The sequence below is a fragment of the Lissotriton vulgaris genome, unplaced genomic scaffold (genome assembly GCF_964263255.1).
Source record: "Lissotriton vulgaris unplaced genomic scaffold, aLisVul1.2 SCAFFOLD_260, whole genome shotgun sequence".
Classification (NCBI taxonomy): Eukaryota; Metazoa; Chordata; class Amphibia; order Caudata; family Salamandridae; genus Lissotriton; species Lissotriton vulgaris.
Genome location: NW_028246903.1, coordinates 1,192,526 through 1,208,223, shown reverse-complemented (window position 1 = coordinate 1,208,223; position 15,698 = coordinate 1,192,526). Strand labels below are relative to the sequence as shown.

General features: G+C 39.6%; 1 protein-coding gene across 2 annotated transcripts in view; it reads left to right on the top strand.

The window, feature by feature from the left end:
• Positions 1 to 14,660, top strand: part of LOC147665698 (hepatocyte nuclear factor 4-alpha-like) — an 85,675-nt gene extending 71,015 nt beyond the window's left edge. For both annotated transcript variants that reach the window (XM_086949589.1, XM_086949588.1), the window contains exons 6-10: positions 626 to 713; positions 3,169 to 3,321; positions 5,589 to 5,825; positions 8,233 to 8,346; positions 9,512 to 14,660. In XM_086949589.1, coding sequence (XP_086805715.1) covers positions 626 to 713; positions 3,169 to 3,321; positions 5,589 to 5,825; positions 8,233 to 8,346; positions 9,512 to 9,654 — 735 coding nt within the window. In that variant the 3' untranslated portion in view covers positions 9,655 to 14,660. The remainder of the gene's footprint in view (positions 1 to 625; positions 714 to 3,168; positions 3,322 to 5,588; positions 5,826 to 8,232; positions 8,347 to 9,511) is intronic.
• Positions 14,661 to 15,698: the final 1,038 nt, after the last annotated feature.

Below are 15,698 nucleotides of genomic sequence, written 5' to 3'. Positions count from 1 at the left end.
AGTATATCCAAACAATAATTATGTTTTATTCCAACAAAAAACGTAAGTTGCGGAATTTCATGAGTAGACACTTTATTGTATTCAAAAACAAGCATTGGCAAAGTCTTATGTTCTGAGTTTAATGTGCCAACCCATGTAAATATAGGCATTCACAAATACTGTTTTGATGTTTTGGCATACAGAAACGCTATTTACCACATTAAAGTCTACACTTTTGTTTTTGCCACTACCGGGGACAATAACAATAAAGGATCACGTTTTATCCAGCATACATATAGGAGATACCTTTTTTTTCTTCTTTTTCTTCCTCCACCCATGTATATGTTATGGTCCATGTAAATATATATTTTTCTACAATAAAAAATTACAGAAAAAAAAAAGGAAGTGAATGGGGGTAACTGCGTGATCTTTGAGTGTATGTTTCAGACGTAAAATACTCCTCATGTGTTCCACTGAAGACACTTCCAGGTAGGAGGAGTGATATTCCAAATAACCAATAGTGATAGAGCAATACTCCACTAAGCAGAGCCAAAGCCCACTCTATATATTTTAAAGAATTGTTACCAGTACATCATGGAGATAGCTTCTCGAAGCTTCTAAATCAATGCTTTTTGTTTTTTTCCAGGTGGCTTTGCTAAGAGCACATGCAGGAGAACACCTGTTATTAGGAGCTGCCAAGCGGTCAATGGTTTACAAAGATATTTTACTTTTAGGTAAACATTTTTGGGAATGTTGTCAATGCAATGAAATATGATGTTGTGCTATGCTGTATTTCCATGCGTGAGTGGATTGGAGCAGGTGTGTGTGGGTGCGAGTGTGTGTGTGTACGTGTGTTTTTTTCTGTCTGCCTGTCGAATTCCTCTGCCACAAAGTAGGGACACCTCTTGCTAGAAGCATGAGAAAAAACAATTTATTTTCAATAAAAAATATTAATGTTATGCACCAATTAAAATGGCCAATGCATTTCGGCTTACAGCTGCCTCCTACTATTTTACTGTTGGGCCCGCTATTCCAGTGCTATAATGAAACTTGAGGGTGGCCCCCTGAAAAGTACATGGAGACCCGGACCCACTCAGGAGCTCTCAGCCCAGGGGCTCGCTGCCCATGCCCAGTTCCTGAGGGGACCCCCTGGAGCTCGAGCCCCCCCCCCTCTGCGCTATAGAAGAGGTAACACACATACTCTAGTGGGGTACCAGTACCATGCAACCAGACTTCAAAGGCCACTTACTACTTCCTTGGTGACTGCGCTGAAGAACAGATATGTGATTATTACTATGAATCTAACTGGTGGCTGATGAGGATGGATGCAAACAATTAATGTTACTCCTCCCACAAATTCAGTGGGTGCATACCACCCCCAATTACAACATGATCATGTGCATAGAAGCGCCTCTTGTAAAATATATATTAAATACCAAAATATTGGTTTAGAGTGATAAAAAACCTTTAGAATTTAAAAAAATTTAAAAATATGTATGTATACTTAATTTTTAAATTCAATGATGTATAGGTATTGAAGATTCATGGTAGCTAATTATGGCGGTGAGTTATATTTGAATCAAATGCAGAAATGTGACTGTTTCGACACCATGGAGCTTTTTATCATGTCCATGTCGGCTATCGACCAGAGAAGGAATCCACCCAAATTTTGGGTTTTCTTCACAATCCAAAATGCACTCCCTTCTTGAAAACACAACTGGAAGCTTTCTCCTGACCCTATCTACTACCTATTCAGTTTTCTGATATCCCTGGTCTTTCCTTGCATGTAAACATTTCAGATTTGAGCTTGAATTCTTTTTGCAATAAAAAAAATGTATTTAAAAACCATATCTAAAACATCAAGCAATAGTTTTCCAGCACATGCTGTTAAAACTGATGAGGCCATACCAATACAAAAAACAGTTTCTTATTGAAAGGGTAAGTGAGTAGCAGATTCAACCAGTTATGGAGAAGTGTGGCTCACTGGTTAGAGGAGGCAGACCCTGATGCAGAGGTCACACCCGGGACCAGGGTTCAATTCCTGACGCGGCAGGGTCTTGAGCTAAAAAAAAATGTCCAGGAACATGATAATTCTTGCCTCGGTGCCTACTCGAATCATGGGTTCACACTCTGTAACTCTGGGCGATAGCTTGCTTAATCTCCACTACAGCCCCACCGCGATGGGATGCCTGGTCTTCACCTTGGGGATGCCCAGTAGGGGTTATCTCGCAGGGAAAGCCAGGACGGGTTCCCAAAGCAAGCGCTAAGAGACCTGTCAGTGATTTGGCGCTATATAAATCGAAATTAACATAACATATGTATACAAAAACAGATTTTATGATAACCACTGCTCTGGATGTGAAGCGCAAAAGTATATACGTACACCCATTCTAGGCATCAGTGGAGTAAATCTGTGACAAGGAGAGCATGAATGTAAGGCAGTCAAAGAGGGAGTGGGAGGTAAGAATGAACACATATAATATGGCTCTGAGTATTCAGCAATAGAAAACATAAGTCACAAGGAGGGATGGTGAGTCGCCATGGCTTAGTTAGCAACACCGCAGAAGGTGCAGTGGCCCAGGGCCGAGAGGCGTGAGTAATGCTCAGGACTCATATAATGGCTGTTTTGTACTATCAGACTGTGGTGTTTAAACAAAATATTGGAGAAAAAATACTGTGCTGACAAAATTTAATTCCAAGAATATCAAGGACAAAAATATTGTGATGGTAAGGTTTTATAGGTAAGCAACGTTTTACAATATCTGACTCCATATGTATGTACCTTGACGATATATAACTCAAGCTCCGTAGATGTGGAGTTAAGAATAGTAAATCTGTACTTACTGAATGCACTTACCTTCACAATATATTGGTCCTCAATATTTTTGACATGATATTCTGTCCCCATGAAATTTCTGTTTCCAACATTCTGTCAGTGATCTCCAAACTCTGAATGGGGGGGGGGGCTGCATATAGACAGTGGCCATCCTTGCTATATTAATGGACATTTATAGATTTCCCATGTAAGGGGGCTTAGCTTAGAACCCAGTAGGGTCCACTTACTTCTTACCCGCTCACCACAACTTTCAATTGCTCTTCTTCAGTTTTGGGTTGCCTGTAGGCAGATGGGCTGTTCTAATATAAGTACCTAAACATCATTTTTCTGTAACATGGCAATTTTTCTTCCAGGAAATGACCACATAATTCCACGAAACTGTCCAGAACTTGAAGTGGGCCGTGTCGCTGTCAGAATTTTGGATGAACTGGTTCTACCATTCCAAGATCTCCAGATCGATGACAATGAATATTCCTGCCTAAAGGCAATTATATTTTTTGACCCTGGTATGTATATGTACTGTAAGACACTGTTATTTACACCTCAAAAATAACAATTTCCGCCCTTGAAAACAGGATAAAGGAGTAAGGGTGGTACATTAGCTTCAGTGTGGATGTTGTGCAAACATGTGCGATCTCCGAGTAGCTAAGATGCTCAAACATACAGAGCATGAAATGAACACTTGACTCTTAGGAGAAGCTCTTACAGTTAAACCAGGGTCAGGATAGGCAAACCCAATGTAAGCCTGAAGCTGGGTTAAAGCACATGACCTACTCACAACGAAACACCTCGATTTTTAAAGAAACCTATCGACAGGCTTTGAAACTCCCACCATTGCAAGGGGCGGATGAAAATGGAGGGCTAAGCTTCATGTAAATGCATTGTAACATAATGTGATAGGAATTTTCGAGATTCTGGGTGATCACTGTTAAAAAGTGCCCCCGCCTTGCTGATCAAACACATCCTCACATAGAGGATAGGTGTCCTGGTTTGTGGTGCAAAGGGCAAAACATATGGATCCTCTGATGGAGTTTGTACAAGTGGCCTGGGATCTACAGTCTTGCTTTGAATGTGCACAGCAACAGTGAATTTGTCACAAAGTAGATTAGGAAAGGCCAGTAGGGGATCAGGAGTTAAGAGATGCAGAACAAGCAAACAGTTGACGCTATACACTCCAGTGGGACCAAAAAAATACAACTCAACAATAAGCCATGAACTGTGTTCAGAAATGTAAAATATAAGCAACAGCAGACTGTGCAATCATTTACGTCATAAACCTCACCTTCCCCCAAAACACCTGGTTTTATACCAAGGAGTGGCCTTACTTCAACACTGTCCGAGATGATCGCCCACATAGGCGATGTGAGAAGCTCGAGGAAAATGGTGGATCCAAAAAAGATGGTAACAATGAGGTTTAGTGGTAAAAAAAAATACATAGAAAGAGAATTGAGTGAAACAAAAGGAACAACCATTCCATATAAACTCAGCTGAAGACGAGCAACTGGTGATACTCTTCGCTGTGATCATGGGAATACTTAATAGCCAGTAGTAACTGCCCAAGAATTATCAACAATAACCCGCTGGCCGTAGGCTCCTTAAGTGTCCAGAGGTGACTCTTTCCTCACTTAAGCACAGGAAAAGCTAATTCAGAATGCCTCCTGGTAGCATTCCCTGGTAGGCAAAGGTTAGTGCGGCGGGATATGCCTAGATGCAGTGATCGCAGAGAAGAGGCTACCATCAGTACAAGTGCAGGGGCATGGAGTGAGGGCAAGGCCTGCAGGGAAGAAACTCAACATGCTTTGCTTTCTAGCACTGAAAAGTGTGGTGTATAAAATAGCTCTACAGCTCCTGAGGTCCTGTTCTCTTGAGGCAAACTTAAGTATGTCTCTTCAGTGATCCATTGTGAGCAGGCTTGGAACTATTGGTATTCGTCACTTGGAAAACCTTTTCTGTTTTCCATTGTGCATCAACAAAATAGAGCCTGGACTCCTCACCAAATGTTCTTCTTATGTCGTCCTCTTCCCAGAATGACAATCAGACATGCCTGCAAATCCCAGAAAAGGGAATTTCCTGTGAAACTTTCAAATCTGGGGATAATTATAAGTTACCTGATGCAATATTTTGAGCAGATTTATAGAAATCGTAGTTTTTTTTCTTGCAAGACAAGGCAATTAGGTAATTTGCTATTCAAGTTCATGTGATTATTTGTGTTTTGAAATATCACAAAATCAGGGCAAAGTCTAAGAATTGATAACGTGCAATCATTTACGGCCAAAAGGCTACAGGGGGAGATTGCGACCTGTTCCTTATCGTCATTTGAGGCAAATTCAAAGACAACTGTAATTGTTTGAACTAAAAGTATACTTGTCTGCCATCAGAAATTAAAGTGGTTCTATTGTTTCATAAACATTGTTGTGATCAGCAGACAAGAAGCAACTCACACATTAAGTTAATCTAATTTAAACAAAGAGATCACCAAACGTGTTTCTCCTCTGTATAGTCCTACTAAAATATTGGGAGCGTTAGTTAATAAAACAATTAAAAACAACAAAAACAATGTGTAACTTTGTAACCGGGAACATGTGGAAAACTGAACTAAAAAATTCAATTTGGTAACTGTGTAACTATGTAAATTTAGCTTTCGAAAGATCAGTTAGACACAAACTCTAAGTACTCATTTACTTACAAAGACTGGATACCTCGTTGTTTTCTAACCACAAGGACACAAGCGAAGATCCTAAAAAAATATGTTTATTCTCTGTGTTTTTTTTAGATGCTAAGGGGTTGAGTGATCCTACCAAAATCAAACGTATGCGCTACCAAGTGCAGGTCAGTCTGGAGGACTACATCAACGACAGGCAGTACGACTCCCGGGGTCGCTTCGGCGAACTGCTGCTTCTGCTCCCTACACTCCAGAGCATAACCTGGCAAATGATAGAGCAGATTCAGTTTGTCAAACTCTTTGGAATGGCCAAGATTGACAATCTGCTCCAAGAGATGCTTCTAGGAGGTAAGTATGAACAGTGCACAAACTATTAAATCTGAAATACGTTTGTCCAGAATACAAGACCGAAACGTGTACAGAAGATGAGAGAAGGCTGAAAACAGCTGTTCAAAATGTTATTATTATGTTTAATTATTTCTTTACTGCCTCAAATTCTAATAAATTCTTTTGAACTAAAATGTTTGCCAATACATTTCAGCCACACACTTAATCTTTTTTCAGACAGGTTGTTTTATTTGAGCTTTATGTGATACTGCCATAATTAAACTGTTTAAAGGCAGATGTTAGTTTTGCAGACACAATTGGAACAACATTGCATTCCAGCTTCCCATTTGTAAGAATTGGTTTTATATTGCTTGGGCTTTTCATCAGGCCGCAAGGCCTTCCAGGCAATCAGTAGTTTGGTTTTCCTTAAATATATGTCTCACTTCACTTCAGGTACAACTATTCGCAGAGCCAAGAGTAAGGGCCTTATTAAATTCTTGGTAGTAAGGATACTCCGTCGCAACAGCGATGGCGTTTCCTTACAGCCAAGAATGTGGTCTGCCTGCCGAATTTAAATGCGGGCAGACCTTAAGGTTAATTAAGGCTGACACTACTCTGTCTCCACTGTGAAAAATCACCTCCGGTGGCACTATGGAGTAATTGCTGTCGGTGGCTGACATGTCATTCTGCCCACCTAATTTTGATTGGCGAAATGCAGTTTTCACTGCCTGTCACCACCAGGAATATACTCGTGATAAAAGGTAGTGCAAACTGCTAAATGGCCCCCTCGCCATGGGAGTGGACTCCCATGTTGAGGGACCCATTGCAATTTACATTTTCGAAAATAAAATAAATAACAATTTTGTTACGTATAGGGCTCCTTCCTGCTGATGCAGCCCTGTCCAAACACAAAATGCATGCCATCTGACGCTAATTAAATCAGGACCTAGGTCTCCCAGGCATGCTTTTGACTTTCTTTTTAGGTAGCAAGTTCAATATGTAATCTCAACTGTGGTGCTGCAGTGATCATCATGCCTAAAGAAATATAATCATGAAATTAAAAAACTAAGGGGCATATTACCAAGCAATAGCGATAATTATCGCTATTGCTTGGTTAGAGACAAAAATTTATTGCATACCTGCGGCGATTTTTATCGCAGATAAACCTTGGTATTACCAAGGTTTATTGCAAATGCAATAAAAAACGGCCGCAATGCATGAATATCGCTGAAAAGTCAGCGATATTCATGCATTAGCGAGCTAATGCTCTAAGCCATGTTATCCACCTCCCATTGGATAACATGGCTAAGAACTGCTCAGGGCAGGTGTTAGCTTTTGGAGATATTCGCGCTTAGCGCGAATATCTCCAAAAGTTGATAATAGGAGATAGCGATGTTAGCGACTGTTTCCAGTCGCTAACATCTTGGCACGCCCACTTTGCATGTCATTAGTGATAAATATCACTGACATGCAAAGTGGGGCCCAAGATGGTCGCTATCTCCTACTAGCTGTCGCTAACTGGTGTTAGCAACAGTTAGGTAATAGGGAGATAATTTTATCTCCGCTTTCTTGGCTTTTAAAGCCAATAAAGCGGAGATAAACCCCCTTGATAATATGCCCCTAAGTTCAGACAAAGATAAACATCGTTTTTACGAAAAGTATTGCCTGAATAACAAAAGAGGAATGGGAAGAACAGAGGCTATCTAGATTAATTCAACTACTGATCGAAAAAGTTACAAAAATTCATTTTGGGTCTCAAAAAACACATTTTGCTGCAATATTCCATGGCACTTAAGGACACTGCTATGTGTGTGGATGTGCTCCTTTTGAAAGAGCAAAATGTCGTCCCTCACGGTAAATTTAGATAAGGCCTGAAGTGGACTGACCCCATGCCCTATACAATATGCTGTGGTGGGCGGAAGAAAATATGAATGACACAATAACAGACCAATGGTATAAGAGAGCCAGCTGAGAGCCCCTTTAAGTAGGTATAGTATACATATAATTTTAGTAAAATCAAAAGCCCCTGCCTACCGCCAGGTCTAATAAACAGTTTTACAAAGTGATATGTTTAGGAGCATTTACTGAAGACATTGTCATCTATGCGGTAGTCTCTACTGCCATTTCATGACTATACAATGTACATTCATCAAGGACCTGGTTTGGTAGGCTGCATAATATTGAGTAATTATGACAACTTTTTTCACTAATGTGATCTATAATTCTGACAAACATGCAAGATTATTATCCACAATGCACCTTGGGTGTCGTCTTCGTCTGCTTAATTAATGTATTCTTGACCTCAAATATTTGTGTTGGCATACTTTTACAACAAGACCTACATCTGCTGTAGTTCAGCCTCTTTCTCAATGTATGGACATTTCTCCTATGGTCTTTTAACAGACTTTCTCTGAATGGATTTTTCTAGGATCTACAAACGAGACACCACACGCGCACCATCCACTGCATCCTCACCTTGTCCAGGAGCATCTAGCAACAAACGTTATTGTTGCCAACACACTAGTTGCGCATGGACAAATGTGTAGGTATCTCTTTTTGTAAGATTTTAAATGTATATTTAAACACTGTTTCCTGAACTTCAACAAACATTATAATGCCAACAGAGTAAAATCTGCATCAGTTTCAAAACAGCTGGTTCATAAAAATTTCCACCAGAAAGTTCTGATGTTTAAAGAATTTACAGTCTCAGGCAACTCTAAGACTAAATCAGGTCTCATCTTTCTATGCTGACTGCTTTTTACTATCTTGGAGAATACAAATCCTGCAACTTAAAGGCATTTCCTAATTCCAATAAAACTTTGTGCTAGTGGGTCAGTTATTGTCCTGATCTAAACCAAATGAACTAATGTAAAACCTTGGATTGATGCTGATTGTTAGAAGTTTCTTTTGCCCTTTATGGAAATGTTTCTGTGTCACTGACGATTTTAAGCTGCATTACACAAGCAGTTTTATTACCAATTTTAAAATGTGCACGAAAAGTAAAATGTGCAGAAATTGAAAATGCATCAGTGTTCAAAAGACATACAACACGGGAAGATTGAAAGGAAAGAGTGTATTAATAAAACCATTACCCGTCCACCACTGTAGCATGACACAGCAAAACACTAGCATACCACTCGTAGTCACATGCTATAACCCTATGCTCCACTTTCCCCCTCATTGCCACAGGTGCTAACTTCAGTGTCTCACGATCGAATCCTTTCAACATCTCGCAACCCCCACCAACTTCAATTGCAGTAGGCCAAAGTCACAAAAAGAGGCAACCAACCAATCCGGTAAACATGACTTTGTACAAGTGAGGGGGTATTTGAGGTGTGAGACAAGCCACAAGGCTAAAATAGAAGCTGTATCCATCACAGATCCCCCATCAGCCCACCATTCCACCCACCATCCACCTGAACCATACCTGCAACCAGCAAGGGGAGTCTAATTTTTGCCAATTTCTACCAGAAACTGGCCTGCAAAGTTCTTTCCCTCAAGGTGCTTCCTTTCTGTTTTCTTTATGCATCCTTAGACGATTGTAAATGATTACTAATATGAAAGTCTTTTAAACACTCTCTTAAAGTTAAAATGTGTCAATCAAGTCCAAAATGGGAACGACTACTGTAGAATAATGTTCTAAAACAACTTCAGTTTAGAAAATAGTTCTCTCTATTGATTTTTTGTTCTCCTCAATATTTTTGCAGCTACTCCTGAAACACCACAGCCTTCACCACCATCGGTGTCCGGGCCTGAGCATTATAAAGTGATCCCTGGTGCAATTGCTGCTATATCTAAACAACCATCGTCAATTCCTCAAGCAACCATCACAAAACAGGAAGCAATGTAGCTCGTCCTTGTACTAATAACTATCGGGAACTCTGAAAAGACTCAGTTTTGAGAAACAGTTGAGACTCCCATCATCAAGGCGAACAGAAAACAACTGATTGGACATTGTTGTGCCAAGACCAGCAGATTGTTAAAAGATGTGTTCTAAAAAAAAAAGGCACAATTAAACTACACAAAAAGTCTCATCTATTTTTATGAACAGCAACCATCAGACCTGTGATCTGTGAATAATAGGGAAACATAAAGATGTATCTATATTTTTTTAGCTGTTTATGGCCTTCTTTTAGTTTAGGAAAATAATTTATATATATGAAATTCTAACTCTCCTGGCCTGTAAAATAGCATGTTGCACTAACCAGTGATGACATCTAATGAGGAACTAAGATTAATTTAATATTATATGACATACCTATGATAAGTTAGGTACATCTATCCTACAAAACTGTCTAACAATATCTTGAAGACCATTTGGGTATACTCTAGAGTCTAAAACTTAATGCACAATAACATTTAAAGAGGACTAACTTTGGCTGATATTACCAAGATGTCTTCTTTGAGCTTTCTGGGCAGGTTTAGTGTTTGCTTGTTGTTTATTAGTATAGAACCTATAACATTTGAGGTGCTTCTCCTCATTACCCAACGGATCAAGAAATTGTGTCCCTGATTTATTCCTGTAGCCCACAAGCGTAGATCAACTGCTATAAAATCAGATCAATTCATTTTTGCTTTTAAGACTCACCATTACCTTTTTCTTCTTTTATACAAAAACCTCATTGTGATGATAGGCATTGTAGAGGTGCATGTATTGGATTCACCTTACAAAGAGAGCCTCAAATTATTTAATTATTAGATTGCCCCCACCTGGTCTCCTTTGGTCTCACAGAAAAGGAAAAGCTTACCTTAACATAGTTGGCTATGATTTGCTTGTGGTCATCTTCATGGCGACTGTCCTGCACGACCCTCATTTTGGGAGCTTCAACTCATAGCATAACACCATTCAGATGTCCGCAATTACGACAAGTCAGTAATGGCACCCTGAGAACAAACGGGTACTATGGGGTCACGATGGGGCAACAATCGCAAGTAGATCGATGCCCACTTTCAAGCTGTGCTGCCTCTTCCCAAAATGAAACATATTTATTAATACATATCCTTGGGTGGTCAGATGGCACCGGGCACTCTCTCAGTACAAATATCATGAGACTGTCCACTTAAAGTACTAGGGCCATGGATGTACAGCAGAAACCGAAAACAATATTTTTTGAACAGTGGTGTCAGGGGGAATATGGGGTGTATGTGAGGGGTATCTTTGGTACCGAATACCAGCATAAGGTGAGACTAGTCCACGGCTAAAAGATAATCAAGTTCTGGAGAGAAGCAACCCTAGCCTTACCATTTGTTAAAGTACAAAAGTTAAAAAAATCAGTATTGTGGCATTTCCAGGAATAACTCTTTTTGGAGGATGTACGTTGTTACAACGCATGCTTTTACCACGCATGCCTTTACAACGCAGGTTTTTCAACGCAAGTCGTTACAACGACTTGCATTGGGGGTTGCTGGATAGTGAATAGTTTAATTTACTATTCAAACTCCAGTCCCCGTGGATAGTAGGGAAGGTATTGGATAGTAAATTAAACTATTACCTATTCTAGAGCGCCCCCCAGCGCAAGTCGTTGTAATGACTTGAGTTGAAAAACCTGCGTTGTAAAGGTACTGCGTGGTAAAAGTTGCGTCGTAAAGGATGTTTCCCCTTTTCAGAGTCAGTGTTTCTGGCTAGTCTTACCTGAATGGTTAAAAAATGCCTAGACATGACTTTTTATTTCACATTGCAGTGAATAATAAATGCAATTATTTATTCCAACATTAATTGGTGATTAAATGCTGTTAATTGCATCAGATAACAATTCTTTTAGGTAACAGAAGCCTGAATCTTCCACAGAGATGGCAAAGATGTCATTACTGGCATTGGATAAGCGACTGCTAGCTTCATAACTTGTACAGTCAAAAATCAAACAGATGAGATAACTCTTTGAAGATGTGACCTTTATGTGTCACCCAGTCAAACAGAGAGAGCTGTTCCGCTAACAAAGATGCAATGTGCCTGATAGGACGCTTTGTCTTTAAAACTACAAAAGTCCTCCCATACAATCAAACTTAAGCTGCCATTAGGTTTTACCACTGATTCAAAATGGCCGACGCTGACTCTACTGGACATTGACTCCACCACCAGGAAACAAACTTGGGATGCCAAAACAAAGTTGGCATATGACAAATGCTGCAACTACCACTGCCATTGATTTACAAGAAAGTACTGTTTGGTGGAACGAGTCAGAAACTTTGTGTGTTTTTGCCAAAAATGTCACCGGTGTGCCCTTAAGTTGATCAAAAATAAACTTCTATGTTTGCAATTAAGGAATTTCTGCAAGGAAGCCAGAGATCGTGAACTGTCTCGTTTGTTGCAGGAATAGTGAACTATTTAATTTGTTGCGTGGATAAAAGAAAAGCGACTTCCAAAAGTGAAGACTGTGAAGCACAACATTCTGTTGGTGATCTTTTACTACATGCATTGAGCACTTGTGGGAAACACAACATCCATCTATACCTTGTCTATGACTCTTGAAACTTAAATAAACTTTTTTTGGGATGTTGCTGTAATGTCTCACATGATGATTGGCCAATGACCAATTATACCTATGTCATCCATCTTTAGGAATCCCTAGGTTCTCAATTGTATTGTGTCAAGTGGCTGGAGATTTTCTCATTAGGTCTCACAGCTTCCTGCAGTATAAAAAAGAAAAAAAACTAGAAAGCATTCTTGATCTGTGAAGAGTTTTGGGAAATGATTTTCGAATTGCTTCTGAGATCAGAAAGGCTGATGGACACATCTGGTGGTTTATCATTTCAGATTATAGCACAATTCAAAGTAAAAAACGTTCTTTTTACATGGTATTTTATACATAGTATTATCAATGTGACTCTTTTAAGTTGTGGCCAACAGTTGTTTTAGAACCTTAAAGTTGTGATTAGCTTTAGCTAGGGTTTAGGTTTATGTTCAGTGTTTCTCATTAGTAGCCATATTTATGCACAGAAAAGATAGTCCTTACATTTTGCCATGTGGTGTGCATATCTTGACTTGTAGATTTTCATCACCTTTTTTACTGGTAGCATTGGGTCCAAGTTATTTGTGCACCAAACTGATGCCTATTTGTGTTAATCAGAGTATTTAGAGGTGCAAATTCCACACATTTAGTCACAAAACATAAAAAAAGTAGAAAACGATGGCGCTTTTTTGTTATGTTACATATGGTTACATACACTTTTGAGGGAAGGTGTTTAGCATTCCATGGTGGGAACAACTACAAAGATTAATTAACAAAAGTTGGTGGGAATTCACAAAATCTTTGCTTATAGTGTTCCACCCTGAAAACAGTCTGCTGTTCTCTCATGTTAAGGGTAGGAGTTACACAGTGGGAAAGAAGGAACACCAATAGAATTGGTCGGGTGTCCTGTTGCATTCCAAATGCATAAATGTTTACACATGCTTGTTTGTAGACTCCAAGAAAGTATGACTTTTGTTCGAAGTCTAGGACTAACCCCACAGGAGCATATTTCTGACTTTAGGAAATCAGTTAATTGTTATTTAATGCTTAATTCTATGAAACCTCTACAGGCTACAAATATCTACTCAGCTCACCCAAATACCAGAACACTAGCATTATGCCACTGTAAAATAATGTAATGTGAAGAAGAAACGAAATGCAAATCTAGGGGGAACAAAGATGATGACAACTTGTTTAAGATTTAAAAAAAAGCTCATGCTTATGACAAAATGCAAAAATCCTTGTTTAATTTGCAGGAAGCTAGAGAAAGCATCTGCTTAGGTTTGAGTTTGTGGATGATACAAAGATGCTGGAGGCAAAGTGTACATAGAAAAAAGAAAGTCAAATACAATTGGATTTCAGTATTGTCATGGAATCAAAATGATCTGAATAGTGGAACTGACAGGAAACAAACTTTGACACCATAGTGTCATCATACACTATTTGGTTCCATGATCCATATACTAAGGTTCTGATTCCAAGTTGTTGGATAATTTCCGACCTCTGTGGAAGCCCCTGTTTCTGCAGGAGTCAGAACTCTGAGTTGGGTGGGATTTAACACTCCCAGTAATTACCAGGTGTATTAAATATCTGACGCTTCATTAAGTTGCAACATGTCAAACCTGCAAACATTTAACACCATCAGTGCTGCAGCAATTCCCCCTCTGTGCTACTTCTGATTTATTCCCATTGTTCATGACGAGCTCAGCTCGTCATGAGCACACGACCAGTGTACTGCATGACAAGCTGAGCTCGCCATGAGCATCGAAGGGGTTAACTGGGCAAAAGTGTATGGAATTTACCGTAGCATACGTTTAAACACCCAAATCTGCCTGTTGTTCCCCAAAACTAAGAATATGCAATAAGTGACAAACGTGTGGAAATGGGGGTCCCCAGTGAAATAGTTCCATGTGGTACAAAGCATGGCAACGGTGGTCACCAGTGAAAGAGTTTGCTTTTCAGAGAGCAGAGCTCATTTTTTTCTAACGTCTGCCAGAAGTTTGTTATCTATTATTAAGATATACAGATGAAGCCACAACTGCCAGTATTTCTTACTTTAAGGCCAAAATGTGCCTTAGAGTGGGAATGAAAATAGGGTACTTAAAACATGGATTTTTAAATAAGTTATTGTAATTCTGAAGTAAATTGCTTTTTAAATGGTGTTATAAACCATAGATTGTAAATATGAGATTTAAACGGAACTGCTGCTCTCTGTGCACCCTTTCCTTACTCACTACAACTGTTTCTGGATGTTGAGTTGCATTTTCTACAATATTGCAAATTTCATTGTTAGGACTTCTTCTTGTTGACATATTCTTGGATTACTGCCATCTGATGAGAAATCAAAATCATGTCATGACTTCAGTCTGTGTAAATAGTGTTGCAAAGTAAATATTCTACAACCTAATTCAGTTACTGTATTGTGTCTGCTGTTCTATTCTGTTTAAAGTCAGAGGTACATACTGTCATATTTACAACAGTAAAAATAGGGGTTTTCCACTGTCTAGTTACTGATGCATATTGCAGACATTGGTACAAAAAACATTGACAATTCTAATAAGTGAAAGTTGGTGAGTTTGTCCATGCGGTTTTGTGGATGGGTGAGTGGATGATTTTGATAATGAACCCATGTATGGATGAATGAATTCAGGGGCGTATCACAAGGCGAATGGATGGATGTAAGGGTGAGTTCATGAGTACCTGGATGGATGCAATGAGTGAGAACCTGGACGAAAGTATGAGTTGGTCAGTAAATGTATAAATAGATGACTGGGTGAAATCATGCAAGGGTGCAGGGGTGAAGGAGTGCATGGATGGATGAGTAATATATGAGTAGGGGCATGGATGCATCAGTCACTCTGTGGATGGCTCAGTGGTTGAACGGGTGGATGAGTGAGTTGGTATGCCAATGAAATGTTATGAGTATTTCAACCTCTTCCACATTTGGGGACTGGACTGTCCAACAAGCTGGCACATTTTACATTTAGCATCAAGAGCCCAGCTGTTTTTGATTCAAGTGAAAGTCACTACAGATGTGCTGTTTGAAGTGGACAATTGTACTTCATTACATCCCTCAAAATCGTTTTAGAAATGCAGTATATCAAATCAAAGTGGCACTCATGTGCTTTATTCAAGCCATCTAGAAAACACCACATTTGCATTCTGAGGTTTTCCAAGAAGATAATCACCCCAAACTGGGTTGAACCTGCTCACAATGTCAAATTTAGCGCCTGCACTCATGAGTGGATCCTAGGAGCAACAGCAGGTGTAAGGATTGGAACCACTCAGGGTAAGCGGTAAGGATGGTGACTAATCAACCAAAGGTAGCCCAGCCCCAAAACCAAGAAAGCAGTCACCAGAGCATTTAATAGGTTGGCACTCAAAAACATCATTCACAGACACCCCTAGGGCTTGGGGGACACAGAATGACATCAACAGGAGATCC